The 20,487-nt window shown below is 39.7% G+C and overlaps 1 protein-coding gene across 1 annotated transcript in view; it reads left to right on the forward strand.

The window, feature by feature from the left end:
- CUL3 (cullin 3) overlaps positions 1-13,864 on the forward strand; it is a 56,204-nt gene extending 42,340 nt beyond the window's left edge. Inside the window, exons 10-16 of the mRNA XM_083847980.1 lie at positions 223-330; positions 3,169-3,293; positions 3,627-3,723; positions 4,739-4,873; positions 10,122-10,308; positions 12,038-12,183; positions 12,876-13,864. Of these exons, the coding sequence (XP_083704106.1) occupies positions 223-330; positions 3,169-3,293; positions 3,627-3,723; positions 4,739-4,873; positions 10,122-10,308; positions 12,038-12,183; positions 12,876-13,007 (930 nt within the window). The 3' untranslated portion in view covers positions 13,008-13,864. The remainder of the gene's footprint in view (positions 1-222; positions 331-3,168; positions 3,294-3,626; positions 3,724-4,738; positions 4,874-10,121; positions 10,309-12,037; positions 12,184-12,875) is intronic.
- The last annotated feature ends 6,623 nt before the right edge of the window (positions 13,865-20,487 follow it).

A 20,487-nucleotide genomic window follows, 5' to 3' on the forward strand; every position in this document is an offset into this window, starting at 1 on the left:
TCGTGTATGATTAGTTAAATCCTTATATGAATAAATGAGGTGTAGTTGTTTTTTTTTTTTTAAGTTTTGAAAGTAATGAAAATTAGGGTCCTGGTTACCAAATGTACAGAAATAGCATTTTTATGAGATTTATAAACTAGCTCTTTTCTTCTAGAGTATTGGTGAATCGGAAGATCTCTTTTCATAGTGCTGGCACAACAAGACTTATTTTTTGTATTTTAGACTGAATGTGGATGTCAGTTCACGTCTAAACTGGAAGGCATGTTCAGGGACATGAGCATCTCAAACACGACGATGGATGAGTTCAGGCAACATCTGCAGACGACCGGGGTAAGAGCGCAGCGGTCTGGGTACTTGGCCTCTTACTTCAGTACAAAAGCTAAAAGGCCACGTGCCCTGCTGAAAGTTTTATTTGTTAGAATACTCATACAGATTTGGTTAGCATCCTCAATTTATATTTCTCTTAGTGTTTCTCATATAAATAGACGAGTCATTTTGAACGGGCTTGTCCAGCCGGGGCGGGCCGGCAGGGGGCGGGCTCCGGCCGCTCGCCTCACGGGGCTCCGGCCGCCTTCCCGCCGGGCCCGGCCGCCCCGGGTGCCTGCTGCGGGGGTCCGACACACCTGCCGTCCCCGTCTGGGCACTCCTGACGCGGTAAAGGCTTTTGTTAAACGCAGAAGTGCTGCCTGATTCAAATTGGCCGATGTGGACATAACTGTTCGGTCAGTAAGTGTTCTGTTAGCTATCCCATGCAGCCTGAGCCCTTACGCTGCCCTTATGCTCAGTGGGGACCTCTGAAGCTTCATATTTCACTTCTATTTCAAGATACCAGTTTGCTTGCTCTAAACACATTTTTTTAATGCTGACACTTAGTAGTGCCTAATAATATATAATAAATAGCCAAGTAGTTCCTTGCCTGCAGGTAAGTAAGTCTGTATTTCAAGCATATTTAAATCAGTTTCAGAAATCCGAATGCCAGAGAAGTGTTCACGGATGTACAGTGACTCTGGTTGTGCAAGGGGGTCTGAAGTTTTTGTTGTCTTGAAGCTGTCAGCTGAAATCTATCTCATCAGCATACTGTGAAGCATCACGAGTAGAAGAAATGTTCTCAAAGTGCTTTCAAAAAAGGTTGTGGAGGCACATATGTATAGGTATAGAGGACTTTGTGGATGGGCATCCTTACTACTGTTTCTAGTTCTTACAATCTAATGATTTTTTTCCCTCTAGGATGGTTAAAATAAGAATTTCAAGAGCAAATTCTTAAAACATCTCCATTTTTAGGTAGCATTTAAGACTTCTACATGGGATTTTCTTTTGTGTTAAGGATTCATGTACTTTACCTGACAGTTTTACACTGAGTTAATAAATGATGTATATTTTTCCAACTTAACTATGTGTAGCTAATAAGGTAAAGTTAAAATGTTAGCAGCTATTTTACTAAACCTTATTTGAAACTCCTTCTTGGGAAGGAACCAACAGTTTGCCTTATGGTTGCCTTTTGTTCAGACTCATTGCTTTTTAATGACATTTCCAGGATATTTGTTTATGATGGACATGTATGTATTTCTATTAGTGTTAGTATTTGAGATTGAGATTAATTTTAATTTTTTTTAAAATATTACTGTTAACACGCTGGTGTTATGGCATTCTGTGTGAAATAGTCCATTCTACTCATTTTTAAACAATTTATACACTTCAAATATGTGCAGTGTCTCGTAGAGAAGTCAGAAATCTGTTCTTCTCTAAATAATCCTACCTGCAAAGTCTCCTGCTGGATCCTATATCCTTATGCTGCATTTCCGGTCTGGCCAAGACCAAAAAACCTCAGGGAACAGTCCCCACTTCTGCTAAGGTGACTTCAGTTCTGGATAAAATTATTTTCTTTATCTTTCTGTTTATATTGATGTCCTTTGGCTGGAGTCAAAATTGTTTGAAGCTTCTTTTTAGGTGACTTACGGATTAGTTTTCTGTGTCTAAATAGCTGTTTGAATTTCTCTTACGAGCCTCATGACATTGGTCGTGACAAAATTAGAAGCATGGCAGTAATGCTGGCTACAGGACAGTCTTTATATAGGTCTTTCCATACTTTTACAAATCGATACTCTTAAACCTTAACTAAATTCAATTCAAGGGGATTTCAGTATGAGTAGCCTGGCATTGGTCTAAATTTTTCAGAAGTTTCCTAGACACAACTTTGGTAATGCACAAAGGCGTTTGACACACACAATACAAAAACTAACACGGTACATGGAATGCTGTTCTGCTGCTTAATGTTGGAAGTTTCTGAATTCATTTGACGTTTTTGATCTAAAATATAGTGTGCACTATTTCTCTGTCATAATTTATAACAAGTTGGATATATTATGCTTTTGGTTTTTGTGTCCATAATACACGATCTTTGAAAGCATTACTTACTCATCCTAGAGCTGAAAATACTGAGTTTTAAGTTTAATGGTTTAGTTGAGATACTAGTGAGGACTGTGCATGCCTCACTGGTAATGGTTTAGTTGAGATACTAGTGAGGACTGTGCATGCCTCACTGGTAGCCAGAAGTTTATCACTTACTAACAGAAGTGCTTTATATGTATAGATCCATACTTGAGCTGTAGAATGTTTTCTAACCAGTGCTGGTAAAGGCTGTCTTCAGGGAAAGTGGATTGGTCGTGTGTGTAAAAGTGAGTAACCGTTTAGTGTGGAGGCAAATTGCAGGAAGAGCTTGCTGTTGCTTAACATCAGGTATTCAGTATTATCATCTGCATCTAGAGGATAAATTTATAAACACTTACTTAGAAACTTGTCTTTAGCAACCTGGCTTTGCTGTAGTAAAAGCCTATTTAGAAAAAACTGTTAAATACATTACATATATTGTAAGTTATGTTTAGGAACACAGGTATTTCATTCTTGGTTAACGCTTAATTTTATAATATCTGTACACTCTTAAATGTCACAAGAGAATAATACGGAGGATTTTTGCTATACCATCTGATGTTTGGCATATGTTCTGGTACTGTTGACTTCATCTGTCCATTGTTGGAAGAAAAATGTTTATAAATAGATATCCATTTTTTTCTTACTCTGTGAAAATTCTATATATCCTACACTGCTACAGAAAAACAGTGAAACAATCCTCTTTTAAAATAGTGGATGTTTTCTTCCAATTGTTTGTAGGTCTCATTAGGTGGTGTTGATCTTACAGTGCGGGTCCTCACAACAGGTTACTGGCCTACCCAGTCAGCCACACCAAAGTGCAACATCCCTCCAGCTCCCAGACATGCTTTTGAAATATTTAGAAGGTATGTATTAAAACAGCCTTTTAGGTAGAGGGTTTAAGAGCAAACTTTATAAACTTAATTTACAGATGCATTTTGCCATTAGAATTAAAGACATGTTAGCACACTGCTCTTTTTCGGTGCATGTGAAAATAGAGAATGCAATGTTCACGTTGTTAGGCTAGAGATTTGGGGAGTTTTTAATTTGATTTCTAACTCAGTATTTTGAAAAAGCAGGAGATAGATTTCTTAATAGCTTTGGGAAGTCTGCATAACTACTAAGCTACTGTTAAGCAGTTTCCTCCTAGATACAAAAAGTAAACTATGTATTACGTTTTTGATTAATTTTTATTACAGATTTTATTTAGCCAAACACAGCGGGCGACAGCTGACACTCCAGCATCATATGGGTTCTGCAGATCTCAATGCTACTTTCTATGGGCCAGTTAAAAAGGTAAAGTATCAAGACTGATAACTTGATTGATATTGATTTTATAAAAGAAGATTGCCCATTGATAATGGGCAAGGAAAAGGTGCCTTTCATGATCACCTTTATTGTCTGATTCTTCCTTTGTAACAGTTTTGACACGTTTTCTTCTGAATATGATTTGAATGGGTCACTTACTATCATCCTTTTTAGTACCTCATGGCAAAGTAGTAATATTTTTTTCTTGTAGGAAATTCAATGTTCTGAATTTTTGGCTGTTTTTTTCACTAAATCAGTCAAAAGTGAAATGAAACTTGTTTATCTTTAGAATAATTTCTGTTATTGTGGAAAAAATACTGTTAAGCCAAGTCTAGTCTGCTTTTCATGTGCAGAGTGCTAGCAACATACACATTTTTCCAAACATGAAAATCTTAGTATAGTTTACATGAGTATAATGCCTAATAGTTGTGTATACAAGAAAATGTTATGCTAGTGATTTAGACCAGTTCTAAAATGCTAAGTTAGAGGTAGTTAATGGCATGATGCTTGGGAACAAAGAAGGCAAGGCGAAATTAAAACAAAATTCATACAATACCACATATAAATGACATGCATTTGTGAGGGTGTTAAAATTGTATTACTGTAGGACAGACGTTGTGGTAATTTTGATGATAATATGAGTGAAAACTGGAGGTTGCTCAGATAGTGGAACGGGTGCCCGGAGAGGCTGTGGAGTCTCCATCCTTAGAGGTGCTTGATATTTGACTGGACGCAGCCCTGAGCATTCTGTTCTAGATGGCCTGGCTTTGAGCAGTGGCTCGACCATGCAACATACAGAGGTGCCTTCAGGCTGAAGAAATCCACTCTGATTATAAGACAGCTACTGGAGAGAGATTCTGGTTATGCCACCAGGCGTGTGCGATTCTATCACTTGTGTAGACTGCTCTCCAGGATAAGTTTCATCATATAACTTCCATCTTGCTGAGGTAACATATTTTGGAGTGAAAAATAATCTAACACTAGTTTTGTGTTTTTAAAACAGGAAGATGGCTCGGAGGTTGGTGTAGGAGGTGCCCAAGTAACTGGCTCAAATACACGGAAGCACATATTGCAAGTCTCCACTTTCCAAATGACAATATTAATGCTCTTTAACAACAGAGAAAAATATACCTTTGAGGTAAGAATTGTTTTTCTCACCTGATTTTTAAATAACTGCTTTAGGCCTTCTTGCCCTCTTCAATAAAAGGCATGAAAAGCAGGTGTCTCTCATTCCACTGGAGTGGGGGTCAGGCCAATAAATAAAGGAGCAGATCAGCACCAGTGCTGTGTCTGGCAGACCCTCCTAGAGGACGATATTGGGAACAGAAGTTTTCAGGAAAGTTGAGGGGGGTTGTGAGTGTGGTTATTCCTCAACCCTAGAGCTATAGGAAAGCTGTAACTGGAATGTAGCAGGTGGCTCTGCTTGCTCATTTTCCTTGAGAAACTGTATCTAGAGGCCCAGGGGTGCAGATGGGTTTGTATCCTTGCTTTTTAAATACTGCAAGTTCTTAAATTGGCTAGCTAGAGCAAGCTGCAGGGCTAATCAAAGAACTCTAGTTCCTTCTCCGACCTGGTGAACCAGAAAAGACAATGAGGAAGTTCCACATAACTCCCTAGCAGGGAGGTTGGAGGGTCATTTCTGGGAAGGGTTGAAATGATCAGCTGATGAAAAATGGTGGAGAATGCTTTGGGAGTGGAGGAGGATCCTGTGCTGTGAGACTTGAGCATTGTATTGTTAGACAATAATATGTGTTTCTTTGGTTTGAGAGAGCATTGGAAGCCTTGGAAAGCAGTTACGGGTGCAGCTTAAAGCTAAGGGGGTTCTCAGGTTTTCTCATTGGCTTTGGATTGCGCCGTGCATGGTACTCACCTGCCTGTTTGCTTGGATTTTGCTTTTCAGCTTTTTTGGCATACTCCTAGCCTACTAATGCAGGATGTTTCTTTGAACAGTTGGGGGAGGAAGGCAGCGTTTCCTAAGAGACTCTTAAATACTTCTCATAGTTCGCAAAAGATTATTTGGGGGACAGAAAGTTCTGTGTGCTGTGCAATGCATCACAGGACCATTACAGCTCTGAGTACTGCTGCCGAATACTTGAACAGGAAGGGGACTTAACAGCTGGGTTGACAGCTTGTTTTTCCTTGTTGAAATTGGGCTGGTAGCTCTTAGTTTACAAAATTACAGGCTTTATGAATAGCAGAGCTCGTCTATATATGAATAAATAATAGTTGGTAGAGTCGCAAAAAATCATATTTTAATATGTGCTCTAAATTATAGTCCATTTAACTTAGACCAGATGGTAGAGAGCTGTGTCCTCAAGTTTTTAGGTTTTGTTTTTTTCCTTGTTTAGGTGTTCTTAAGCCATTTCATTGTGTCACCCTGTAACTAAAACACTAAGAAGGCATGCTTGTTTTGTTTGGTTTCTTTGGAGAAATACCTGGGAGTTGTCTTTAACTCCAGCCAGAAAAGCTTATGAAAACCTAAGGATGGATTAAATTTTATCTTTGTTCATTGATTATTGAATACCATCATTAATTACTGAGTGCTGGGCATATCCTATTGCTTTGTCAAATCAAACTAGTGCTTTTACTGCAACAGTAATGTGAGACATGGCTTGTGCAGTGCTTGAGTAAGCATGGAGGCATTTTTGATCTGCAAGTGTTTCTGCAAATTCAGATCTGGACAACTTAGTTTGAAGTTGTTTTTGCATTTGGATAGACTTTGCTGTTTTGTTCGTGTTCTGTGTTAATTCTATCAATTGGAAACTTGGTAAGGGCATCACAGTAATCCTAACAGCTATGAACCCATGTGGTTGTAAAATGGGATGATGATGATGAAAAATTATGCATAAGATTTTGCAGAAAATTAAAGGATTGTTACATAGCACAATTCCTTGCTTAAAATGTATGCAGGTATTGTATTTCTATATGGTAAGGATTTGTTTACGTATGCAGAAGAACTAGTGGCCATATGGGCCTAGCTTTATCTTACTCACCTCTAAGGATATTCATGCAAGCCTTCAAAGCCTGCTCACATTTCATTCAGTTTCTTCTAATGAAGTGTCATGCATTACTCAGCATTTTTTCTGCTCAAGTTTACAGTACAGCTCAATGTTTTAGAGGGTGAAATGTACATCTTTGTCATCAAAAACGAGGGGAAAATATTTGGTACTTACTGCATCTTTGGGCTTAACAAACAAGAAATACAGGTGACGCTGTAGTAGAAGTAAAGCTGGTGGATAACAACAAAAATGAGACATTAGCACTTAAAACTGACTTGACTGTTTTCTCTTTTGCTGATCTCTGCCTTGGAAGAATTACGAGTTGAAGTCTGTATAAATAAAAAATCTTTTTAGTTTGTTTTTTCTTGTAATTTCAACGACATGACTTTTTCCTTTTAAGTTCCTTTTGCCCTTTTTCCTTCTATCAGTAAACTTTCTTCTTGTGTAGAACTGGACAGAGGCCATGCCTAAAACAATCTCTTTTGTAGTCTCCAGATAGTGCTCGCTTAGTAATGTTTTTACAAGTGAAATTGTGTAATAGGTACTGCTCTTGTGCACAGCTCAATTATTGTCTTTAAAATAAGGCATTTTTGGAGATGGGGGTGGGGGGGAACACTGTACATTTTCCACTGTATTACATCAAATGTAGAAAAGTGTGTAGAAAAATGATATGCCACAGACGGAAGGAAAAGAGCGCAGCAGCACCTGTTATCCCCGTTCATATTCAGAGCTACATTTTTTTTTTTACCCAACTTGAACTTTTTGCCTTCTTCTGAGGGACTGTATTGTAGTGCAATTCTTTCTTGGTTTGTATTTTTAAGCTTGGTTATAAATTCTGAAATGATTTGCTCACATTAGTGGCTGAATTGGAATGCTACAATGTGAAATAAAGCAAATACATAGTGGTTAGTATAAAGATCTTCAGCATCAAAAAACCTCACATTTCATTTTATCTCCTTGTTTTTTAATTTATTTATTTTTTTTCCATCACAAGGAGGGAATATATTTCTTGTAAAAACAATTTTGAAAGGATTACTTTTAGCTGGTGATCAGAAACCAGCGTTAGGAAACCTGCATATTGCAGGCATTATCTTTCTTCTAAGCTAGATTTGGTTTATAGCCTCAAGGCTTTACATTTACCTAAGTCCTAAAATCTTAAGTGCTGCTTTCCTTTGGTTAGTTGAGTTTATGCTGATCCGTTTTAGTAAGACTTTTTGATGTGACCATCGGAAGGATTTTTTTTTTTAATACTGCTGTGTGCTGAGTCTAGAAAAATCTGTGAAGGTGACTGTTTTTTAAAATAAAGCAACAAATGAAGAAATAACATGCCTCTTCACAAGTAACTTGAAGTTGTTGATAATAGCAAATAATTAAAACGTGGGTGCACATCGCTTATTTCAAACACTGTGAATATTTCTGGATGTGCTATTTTATGAATACTCTTAAGAAAACTTAAAAAGAAAACTTAAAAAAAAAAAAAAAGTAAGATTTCCCAATCATCCAAAAGCAGTAGGTATCAAAAATTGAGATTTGGTAGTTTTTGACTTACTGAATTTTTACTAAACTCATTCAAAAGAATTTAAAATCATGTGCAAAAATGCAACTTTGCATAACTTTACATGAAGTCAACACTGCACATGTAATACTAGGTCCATAGCTGAAAAATAAGGCTTGTTCTCTGCCTGAGCTTTGCTGAGATCTGGTAGATGCTGAATGTGAAAGGCTGGTATATTCAAATTGTTTTTTATTGCCTGTTGACAGTGGTGGATGACCACAAAAGAGCTGATTTTTTTTTAACGTGTGTACACAGAAGAAATAACATCATTGAATAGAACTTAGTTGTACGGTGACAAGAAAGTCAAACTTCAAAGAACCCAAGTTCTTTACAAGTCTTTAAACACCGGGAGTTCTTGGACCTGTTTTTAGCTCGGTGGTCATCAATTTGACTTGTGTGCCACGAGAATGGGGAATTCTAGGGACAACAGTATAGCTGGATGCTGCTCCTAGAACTGATGATGGGGAAGCTGGGCAAGTGACAGCTCTTGTAGACAGTTACAGGTCTGTGATGCTTAGTTTTCTATTTGGTAGCTTAGTCTTTAGCTGCTCAAGGTCCCTCAAGAGTCTGAATGGGAATGTGGAATGGGAGATGCTTGGGGTTTACTCAAAACTCTGAAAAAGAAGAAACTGCAGATAAGTCTATAATGAATGGAAGCTCAGTAAATGAGTTAAATTTGAAGCAGCAGAAGCAGTTGGCCTGCTCATGAAGCATTTTAAGACATCACTGCAGCTTTTCAGTACTTACAGGGGGCTTACAAAAAAGATGGAGAGCAACTTTTCGCTCAGGCAGATAGGACAAGGGGGAATGGTTTTAAACTAAAAGAGGGGAGACTTAGATTAGATCTAAGGAGGAAATTCTTCACCCAGAGGGTGGTGAGGCACTGGATCAGGTTATCCGGAGAAGTTGTGGATGCCCAGTCCCTGGAGGTGTTCAGAACCAGGCTGGACAAGGCCCTGGGCAACCTGATCTAGTGGGTGGCGTCCCTGCCCATGACAAGAGGGTTGGAACTAGGGGATCTTTAAGGTCCCTTCCAACCCAAGCCGTTCTATGATTCTGTGATCATTCTGCATCCAGTGTAATTTGCTTACTGACTCATGATAACTGGTGACTTACCTAACATGTCTCTTGGCTGAACTCTTAAGAATACTAAGAGAGGTACAAAAAGTTATGTAAATGTTTTTTACGAAGATACGTAAGACCTTCTACAAAGTTCTTACCTTTGCACTGTTCTGTATTTTGCCTCTAGAAGTTGTAGCTGAGGGCATATGGGCTGTAAATAAACTGTTTCAGGTTAGCTACACCTCCTTTGTGAATAATCTGGAGCACTTCTCTGTTATTGTGAAACAGGACCTTGCTTGCTTCCATTAGTCAACATCTTGTTTTCAGCAGAGGTGCTGACTGAGAATGCAATTACACAGTTCCTCATCAGGACTGCTTGTGAACAACACGTGTTTTCCATCACTGACGGAGTTACTTAGAAGCTTTGATTTCATTCTGGTCAGTGACTATTGGAGACAGCGAACAAATCCTTTCAGCTTTCTTGAAAAAAAAAAAAAAAAAAAAACTTTAGTGAAACGTAACAGCTGGTTACTCATTTCTTTTTCTGGTTTCAGCTTATGGTAACTGTACTTTGACCCATGTGGATTATTTTGCATGGTACACATTGAGACTTTGTTCATGAATTCTCACCTGTCAAGCCCTACAACTGTCAAAGTACTACTTTTGTGCAGGCTTGAAGATGGACCTTTTAGGTAGTCAGTGTTGTTGTTTGCAAAATGTGATGCTTATTTCTGCACTGGCTGTAAACTGATTAGGATATTTTTCTTCAGGAAATTCAACAAGAAACTGATATCCCCGAAAGAGAGCTGGTTAGAGCCCTTCAGTCTCTTGCGTGTGGCAAACCAACACAACGTGTTCTCACAAAAGAGCCCAAGTCAAAAGAAATAGAAAATGGTCATATATTTACAGTGAATGATCAGTTCACGTCTAAACTACACAGAGTCAAGATTCAGACGGGTAAGTGGATCCTTATATGCTGTCTTGTCCCCCAGACTGCCTTAAAGCATAAGATTCTTTTGCAGGCTCGATGTCCATAGAAGTAAAAGGAAGCGAGGAATATTTTTTTGTTTTTGATGAGTAGTTGCATCAAAATGAGAATTTAAGTTAGAAGAGTATGGAAGTTACAGTTGAGCTTATTGTTTTTCAAAATTTGTAGTTTTCTCTTAAAAGGGAAATTCAAATTAAATAATAAAATTAAAAATATCAGGCCACTGACTTCATTAAAAAAAAAACAACACTGCCTCAGATGTGTAAGCTATTGTACTGCTGTGAAATTGAATGACATTTTTGTCACATGATACAGAAATGTTTATTTGCATGTACCAGGTTGCTGAAATGTCTTTGAGCAACGATTTCAGTGGAAGTTAACAAGTGAGAGAAATGAGTCGGTGTGATACAACTTCACTAGCTCACCAAAGCGCTGGTTTATGCTGTATATAAGTAATGCTGATATCTTTTGTCTAGGAGGCTCTCTGGAAACAGTTTCTGGTTTGTAGTATCGACGTAGATGCACTTCAAAATGTTTTGCAAAATAATTTCCTGATTTTTAGTACATAAGAAAACATTTTCTGACTTGGTAGGTCGTGGTATGTAAAATACACTGCATTGTGGGCAGTTTAGATGTGTTTTGAGTGCAGCCTTGGTAATTCACATGCTGTTTGTTGCAAGTAATGTAACTCTGGGCTTCTGTGCAGCATGCTGTGTCCAGGGATGTAGGTGTGTAAAATCCAACAGTGTGTACCAGTAATTAAACTATATGTATCCTGCTGCGTAAGCAATAGCTAGACTCTGTTCAAATGCATGCAGAGCGCTGTGGTCACAACCCATTTGCCACACTTGGAGTATTTCTCTAGTACAGCGACTAAATGAGGTTGTTCAGATCCCTGTGATCAGAGCACTGGCAGAACTGAGCAAAGTTCTGTGACAAGTGTTGGAGCTTTGGTGCAGTTCTGCTTTTCTACTTCCACTCCACAAATTTCTGTGAATGGGGGATATGATATGGTTTGGGGTTCAAGATGGTTTTAGAGCAAAGTTGATACTTGTGGTTTTAACATAACAAATGGAAGTCTTTTTACATATATCTATTTAAAAGGGATAAATACTTGAGGCTTTTGAGTGAAGAAGAAAAGGGAGGAAAGTGGTAGCAGTGTAGGGATCGCTTATAATGATACTTGCGCGAAGGGGTAAGAAAAGCTAGACACAAGGGCAGAAATAAAGCATAAATAGAACAGAATACAAAAGAGAAGGCAGTTGAGTCAAAGAAGATAAAAAGAATGTTGAACTATTTCTTCTGACTGAGGAAATTTCTAAGTATTAGTTATGAAATAAATTTTCAATCCTTTTTCTGTTTTAATTAGTGTATTATTCACCATATTAAAGAGAAGAATATTTAATGGAAGCATGGGGTTGGTAGTGCCTGTAAGCAGATTTGAGTACTGCTCCAATTTTAACATAGCAGTAGTTAAGTAACACATTGTTATCTTGTCAGTTGCTATCAAAATATGCCAGAAAAAGTTAATATGTTCTTGGGGCTGCTTTTCATTAAATATATATATATATATATATATTTGAGAATGTGAAAACCCAGGAAAATATAACTTGAATTCTGGATGAAATAAATGATGAAGTTAACACTTGCACAACGAAATTAAAATGAATTCTGCTATTTCTTTCTTTTTTCTTGAAGTTGCTGCCAAACAAGGAGAATCTGATCCAGAAAGGAAAGAAACAAGGCAGAAAGTAGATGATGACAGAAAACATGAGATAGAAGCTGCTATAGTTCGGATAATGAAATCTAGAAAGAAGATGCAACACAATGTGCTAGTAGCAGAGGTATGCTTGTACATAGTTCTGATATGGACTTGAAGTTATTTTTGTTCTTCCTCTTGAATTCATGAAAGTTACACCGCCCTCCCTAACACTTTCTGAAAGGCTTTTGAGAGATGCTATATTTAATCCATCCTTTTTTTTCCCCCCACTGTACGTCTAAAGACATTTAAATCCAAACCCTTCAGTTTAGGGTGTATTCATACATATATCTAACTTTCCTTCTTCCCTTTAGTGGTATTACAATGTCGTCATATTCCTTGACATACCAATCGGCAATGAAAAGCACTATACTTGATGTTATTTTCTCCTCTGGTCTTGACTGTTGGATCCAAGCTTGAGAGTTTTGATCTCTTAGAGAGAAAGAGGGAGAGTCCTGCTGCTCTCACCTCCTAAGTTCTGACAGCTTAGCAGATAGGATGCGTTTTCCACTCCTGAACTCTTTCTGGTTGTGAAACTGAGAGGATTTTCAGGTGGTAACTATGCCTTTTTGAGTGTCAGTACTTGGATTCATACTCAAAAAGGAGCAAGCATCTGATGGAAAAAACTGACAGAAGTGTGCAGGCTGATTTTTCTGCTTCGTAGTTGTAGCCAGCCTTGCTTATGTACAATTTTATGATTATTTTGGTCAGTTAAGATACTTAATGAGCTTGTTTGCGCTGTGATCTTATGTTACTGTTTTTGATCTTACGTTTTAGGTAACTCAGCAGCTGAAGGCCCGATTCTTACCAAGTCCAGTTGTTATTAAAAAACGTATTGAAGGACTTATTGAGAGAGAATATTTGGCACGAACACCTGAGGATCGCAAAGTATACACTTACGTAGCATAAAATGCATTCAGAAAATTTGATTTATTCTTGGACTATACTCTTCGCATGAACTGGGAAGTTCTTTTAAATCATTAATATTAAGACGACCATCTCTTCTATTAAATTACAATACATGTTCTAGACCGTTCAGATCAAGCCTTTTACTCCTTTTGAGAGTTTTCAACATGAATTGATTGAGCTTCAGGCTTTTCAACGTTATCCCTGTAGAGATCATCCTTACAATTCTTTGGGAAAATGTGAATGTGCCGCGTTTGTTTTCAATACTGTATGAAAACAGAAAAATAAAAACAAATTTAGAAAATACAGCTCATTAAAAAATAATAAAATTGTTGGAATTTCATTTCCCCAGATCTTCAGTGTTGATGTAAATGTGTTTCTGTAGTGTTGCTTAGCACTTCGCGCATTGTATAAGTTGGGTTTAAAAAAAAACCACAACTGGTAAGGCAAAAATCCCAGTTATATTGCTCTGCTTCAAATGTTTCTTTAACTAGCCATGTTTAATTTAAATACTTGGTAATTTTTTGAAGACCCAAGAATACAACTTGAGCATGTTTCACTCTTCCAGCTGCACTCACTGTTGTTTGAACAACGTGAATCAGGAACTTCTGGGGATTCAGAAAAGACCATAAGTTTGGCTTTCCCTTCTGTAATTTGAGTTCTTCTAAATTAAACTCTATATTGATTAGGTTTGTTCTGGTTTCTTTATAGGAAAAAGGAAAAGATTTTAGTGTGTATAAACTGTATAATAATTTTTGCTGTTGTACTCACTGCTGATGGTGGATTGTACAGGGCGATGTTTTTATTTCACTAAATGTAGACAAAATAAATTTAAAATAAATGGATCTAGTGTACACAAACAATTCAAGTGTGTTAGAGTACAGGAATGGCAATTTTTGGAACTAAATGCTGTCCTCTGGGGAAACATACTGGGATTATATTTTGTCAGTTAATATCATAGATGGATTTGTAGCCCCAGGGTTTCCCTTCATAAGTACATATTTCAGGAGATTAAAGTGAAGCCAGTGCACACTATTTGTTTTTAAAAATGAATTTTAATCATGCAATAAAAAATTGTTACTATATTGAAACTTCCAGTTCTTAAACTAAAGCTTTTTTCCTTCTTCTGAGTATGCTGCAAAAATAGATTTAAAATCGCAGTTCAGTGATGTCACTGTTCTGATAGAATGGGTTGGAAGTGTGCATTGTACTGCAGAGTTTTTATTAAACTCTACTTCTGACATTGCAAAGCGCATATTAAACAGTTTCTCTGCTGTAACTATTTGTTTTAATTAAATACATTTTAGGGGGAGAGGGACAGTCAGGTTGTTTTTATCCGTAGGTACTGAAAAATATATTTGATGGGCTTCCCAAAATGCAGAGCTGGAGTCGAAACAAAAGAAGTTGGTTGTAGATCATCAAGGTACTGCCAGAGTATTTCTTGACCAGCTGTATTAAACAAATACATTGTTGTATTTATTTCATAGCAATTCAGTTGAGTATTCTTCATAACGTGTCCCCAGTTTCACCCTTCTCTAGAGCCTTTTAAGATACAAAGCCGGTCTGTTTTCAGTGCTAGGATGTTTCTTCTAAGGAGGAGGACAGGAATTGGGTTGGTTTTAGCCTGATTGATTCCAAGGCTTTTTTTTTTTTTAAAAAAGACTTTACCAAAGTTGACTGCATTTAAAAAAAAAAAAAAAAAACTTTCCCCCAATCCCGTGATTAGCTTTGAAGTAATGAGAGGGGAGGTGACTGGAGAGCTTACCTGCCATTGCTCATCAAGGATCTAGCTAGGCCTTCAGTGCTAAAAATGAATTTGGTGGCTGTTACTAAAATGCCTGTGTCTGTACAGTATATGCAGAACTTCAATTGATGCTTTTGTCCACTAACATTAGAAATGTAATAATTGTTTAGCCATGGTACCAGTACTAATACAGGGTTGTATGAGAGTCTGGTTTGGGATTGTGTCTTAAATTATGAGAAGAATCTTCCTCAAAATGTAACTGGCTCTTCCATGTATCGGTATGAAGGTTTTCTTTTCTGCAGGTCTTAATCTTTAATAGCGTTGCTGTTGTGACAGTTGCCTGTTAACGCTTTCACAAGTGCTTTTCAGAGAGGAGTGCGTTCACAGCCTTTTCCCCGTGGTTTAGAGATGCTAATGTTGCTGTCCATGACAGCAGGGCTTGATCCTTTGCGGTGCAATTGTAATTTTGCTGTGTGTCAGATGAAGCTTTTTGCCTCTGGTTGCTTTTAGCAGGCATGGGATTTGGAGCCGTGAGCCTGAATGTTACAGCTGTGGAACTGTGTTTAAGGGCTGGCTGGGTGGGATTGACTGAGAGAGAGAAAAAATTTTGGCCACTTACTTGTGCAGGAGTGTTGCTAAAGGAGTAACAGATGGTGATAGCTATCTTCCCTAACAAATACTGGAGTATAGCTTCCATTTTAAATTTAATAGAGCTTTGAAGAACTAGTTATTCAGGAAAGGACTTCTGCTGAGGTCACCTTTTAGAAATGCATCTTTACCATTGAACAACCAGATTGTGATACCAGGGGCTGCCTAAAAGATGAAAATGTGAAATCTGTGATCAAAGACATCTGAACAAGACATCACCGGGACTCTGCTTAAGGTGAGTTTGATGCCTGTACCTTTACGCTGTGTACATGAGTGAGATTTCTTCTACAGTCCATAGCAGAACCCTGCTATTCCTTACCTAATTTCACTTTTTTCTTCTTCTTCTCTTAATCTGCATTTAAAATTTATTTGTAACTTTGTTAAAAGTAGGCTTGTGTAGTCATATGTACGAGTAATTATATATTTTGTTTACGTTGGATTAACATACGGTCAAATGCTGTAGCAACGTGAAATTAACGTGGAGTTCACTTTTCATTTTAAAAGTTCTGAAAAATCAGGCTTCGGGTCTTACTTATTGTTATTTGAAGGTACATACGTAGACAAGCTTATTTTTAAAGGTTGAGATTACACTTCACTTACCATTGTACAAGAGTATCCTATTTATGCCTGATTTCGTTTTTGTTCTTTTCAGCTGGCTAGCTAGCTACCTTTTCAGCTAGCTACTCCTGAATGAAATGTCTCTCCTCACCCCTGTGATAAAGCCAAACTTTGATCTGAGAATCTTAAAAGCTTTCACTGTGCTCTTCAGTTTTGGTCTATGAGAATTTGGCAGCTGGTGGGTAGCAGATCCATGGCAATGCAGCCTGTCACGATCTGGCCTTGTCCAGAGCAGCAAAAACTGGGACTACTTGTGAGCTCCAGATGCATGTCCGAAACTGTCCGGAACCTGCCCAGCTTGATCTAAAGCTCCTTAACTCTTCTTCGGCACGGTGGCTAAGGGCAAGGTGGGCTCTGATCATTAGCTTCCAGATCTTTGGGGTTGTTGAGGTTTAGGAGGAGGATTTGCCAGTCTGGAGCTACACTCCTCGTAGTGCTTAGAGCTGATCAGAGGCATTGACTTTTCTTACCTATATTGAAATTCATTCCTGTTAATATTCATTCAGGTATCTTGGATAGTAAATGAAATAACCGGTACGTTCAGTCTGAAGCATGTGTTCAAGCTCCTGTTTTCTGCAATGGGTCCTGTGCAAAGTCTGTAAAACACAGAACTTGATACACGTCCAGCTGTGAAAGCTGCATAAAAGAATGGGAGGGTAATCTATCTAACTTTGTGCCTCGGGATGTAGGGAAGTGTTTGTGGGATGTGCCCACAGACTGGGTTGAACATTCTGAATCTTTCGGATGACTTTGTCTGCCTTTTAACCCTGTGTGTGCTGTGGCAGAAACGAGTGTTAGTATAGAAGTGTAGAGGTGCATTTTTAAATAGAAATAGTGGCACACCTTTAGTTGTCTAGCAAACGGCTGTGATGAACCAGTGCTAAGCAACAGCAGGCCTATCAGCACGCCCTGTCTTAGCTTTTGTGGTCTGGTGGTCTCCTTCAGCGGGGCTGCCGCTCAGAAGGCGACTGCCCCTCCAGTAGGTCTCCCCGGCTGCACGGGGCTTCGGCCGTATTGGTGTGACCTTGCTGGTGTGACCGGGTTCTTCCTGCACCTTGCAGGATGCTGCTGCATTGGTGCATGCTGAGCTTGTGCAACAGCCCCATTTGTGTCGGGGTCCTGCTCTTGTTTTTGTTTCTTCAGTTCCCTGAAACTGCGGTGTTGATGGGCAGTGAGCCTGTCTGTGCAGGCTGGTGCACTTAACGCTGCTGAGATGAGTGACTATGGGTCAGAGAAGAAATCGCGTCTGCGCTAACAGCAGGGATGCTTTATTACCTATGCTTGTTCCTGCAGCTCGCCCCCCCTTTCCCCCAAAAAACTTGGCTTTTATACTGAGCCACGAGCACAGCAGATGCTGAGGAAGCCTCTGTCCCTGACGACTGCTCCTCCGCTCCTCCTGCTGAATCCTGCGGGCGGTGGTGGAGCGCTGCCATGCTTGGAAGCTGCAGCATGCTCAGAGGGGATGGACCCCAGCATCTCCCTCCCCCCCCCCCCCCCCCCCCGTTTTTATTTTAACTGAAGCTCTATTAAAAGCTCTGTTAAACACCCTGTGACATCCCCCATCAGCTGCTTTTACAGTGTCCGACTCAAAACTTCTAAGACTGAATTTTGATAGTTCAAAATGGATGGGGTCAGGAAAAGAAACTTCCCTTCCCACGGAACGTGACCTGCTTGAGGACTAAGCAAAGAAGAACTGGGAGTTACATGTGCAAGGCCAGGAGATAAAACAAAACAATACTGGGTCTGGAAAAGGAATCTGAAAATTGGGAGTTTTCAGTCTAGCCACGGGACATGCACTTCTCAAATTATAGTGCCAGATTTTCTTTCTTGAATGTTTCTTGCAAGCTGAAAAAGTTTCAGCGGATTTCCAAAGGCACCAGAAAGAGTTTGGATTATTGGACAGTGATGAATATATTTATTGTGCTTATCATTTACTTTTGTGTTTTGTTTTTCCCTTCTAACTAGTATAACCTTCCCTTTGGCTGTGTGTTACGGGGTTGGGGTGCACTATATGACGTAGCACATGACTCTTGTGCACCGTGAACTTGGGCTGGGGGTTAAGGAAACGAGGCGAACGATAGTAAGGAGCGCTGTCTAGACTGAAGTCCTGGTGCCTTGAGCTTTGTTCCAGCAGCAGCTCTGCAGATCCATGGTATGACAGTGCTCGGGCTCGCCAGCAGCAGCCTTCATAAGGGAACCCCTCAGAAACCCTCTCATGGAAATAGGGGAGGGATTTAGCCCTCCCAAAAGGAACATCTCTCCACCTCTTAGAAATGTACAGTGATCTCCTGTTCATGTTTCATGTTCTCTGAGTTAATTATTAACTCAATTTTTGCAGTGTGCATTTAACATTAAGCATAGCGTTGGGCAAAATCATACGCAGTGGTTTTGTTGCACAGGTTGTGTTGGAGGAGAACAGCATCAGGCAGTGGCAAATAACTGCTCAGTGCCTTAGGAAAACTCACTGCGTGCTGTCTGAGAGCTAGTGGCAGCACTAATATGCTAAGCAGAAGTACTGAAAACAAAGGTACCCACTGGTTTCTTTAACACCAAGCTTTTATAAGATCCCTGCTATATGCATATTTACTACAGGTGCTTTTCTCCTGCTGACACTGTACAACACTCAAGTTTCACATGAACAGAGCTATGATAATAGCAAGTTGACCAACACCATAGCTGTGGTTTGATTATGGGTCATAGTCTTGCCTGGCCAAAATGCCTCTCAAAATCTGTAGGAGTTATCCCAAGTCCCAGGCTGCATGATTTAGTTCTGGGTGCTCAGTGAAAAGAGATCTCAGTTACTTGTTCCCTTGAAGGAACTGCTGCTCATCGCGCTCCTCGGCCCAAGCTGGGAACTGCATTCTTCTGGGGAAGCAGATTTCACAAAGACCATGTACCCTGATTCCAGAGGTCTTCATTCAAATCAGACCCACTGCTAGTCAAGTCTGAGCTGGGACCCAGGTGAAGGAGCCCTGCATGTGCCTGTTTGGTTTGGTCTATCTGCTGTGGATATAGGTAATATCAATGTGGAATAAGATTTTACAGTCAATCTGCTCGGGTAATAATGCCATCAGAAATGGAAAAGCAAGAAGGAAATGAAATTCCAGCTAGGAAGTGGCAAATAGAAAGCAACGACTGAAAACACTTTTCCAAGGTGTGTAATATAGCTCGAGGTTCTCAAATCATTCTGCTTCTGTGCTTTAAGCTTTTCCTTTCTTAGCTCGAGTAAGAATTGTGCTCTGAAAATCCAGTGTAGATGTTGTCTTACTGCCCACGACAATTATGCTCTTTCCCTATGTGGGCTGTTAGTGTTATCTTTTTTTCTGGTGTTTTTTCTCTTGTTTTTAATCTTAGTTATTTATTAATTTCATTAGGGTAGTACCCCGAGCCTCAGCAGTGATTATATTGTATTTATCCTGTATATGCGAGATGCAGCATTGGCTCTTGCTTTAAGGAGCTTATTGTATTTATATCTAATATGAATTTATTTTTTACAAACTTTGAAATTAAGCCAAGTTTTTAAGGGACAGCAAGCTACTAAAGCTTCAAGGAAAAAGGGAACAGAGAGAGTAAAGAGGTCTCTAGCCATACTGGAAACTCATCTGTTGAAGAAGGCTCTGGCCCTTGCTCTGTGCTGTAACAACCTGGGTTTTGCTGTGCAGTCAGCCGTTCAGAGCCATGCAGTGGCTCTGTCCTTTGTCTGTGTTTCCAAACACCCAGGTCTGAGGCCTGCCAAGGCAAGACTCTTGTGGGAGAAACTGATACCCGAACACTCCAAGCCAATCTGCTAAAAGAAGGTACATAACTGGCACCACGTGCTGTGACTGGGGATGTGGAGATGGGACAGACTTTGCCCAGGTGAGGCTTTGTGAGTGCTGGGGGAAAGGAGCCCCGGGTGCCACCCGTCTTTGCTCCCCTCCTGCTGCTGAGCACCCAGAGGCACTTTTGTCTGGGAGAGGAGCTCATGGTGGGAGCCACCTTGTATTCTGGGTATTTGGGGTTGGGAGTATTAGCTCCTGGATGGTGACTTGGTTTAGAATAGCCCATGGACTGTGCTAAAATGGGTGGAAATGACCTGAGGGTTAGTACCTTGTTAAGGAAACGATGGCCTGGCTGTTCCAGGGAAGTACATGGCTAACTGCGGTCCTGCAGCACAGTGTTTCTGCCTCATTCCAGCACCTGAGCCAGATGCTTCTGGTCCTTAAGTCTTCCGGTACCAATCCCTGTCTCACCTTTGTTTCCGTATTTTTTGCCTGCAAAGAAACTCACAAATGTGATGAGGATGTGACTAACACAGCAACCTCTGCCTGGGTCTCTAGACAGCCTGAAATAAACAGCTGCTGAGAGCAGGCACACTCCCCTAAAGCCTGGAAGCGTGCTGCTGTTCAGGACAGACAGGCCTGTTTCACCTCCTCCAGTCCTGGAGCAGCTGAACCGTGTTAGTTAGCTGTGCACAGAGGTGAAGAAACCCTC

Source organism: Anser anser (genome assembly GCF_964211835.1).
Source record: "Anser anser genome assembly, chromosome: 9".
NCBI lineage: Eukaryota > Metazoa > Chordata > Aves > Anseriformes > Anatidae > Anser > Anser anser.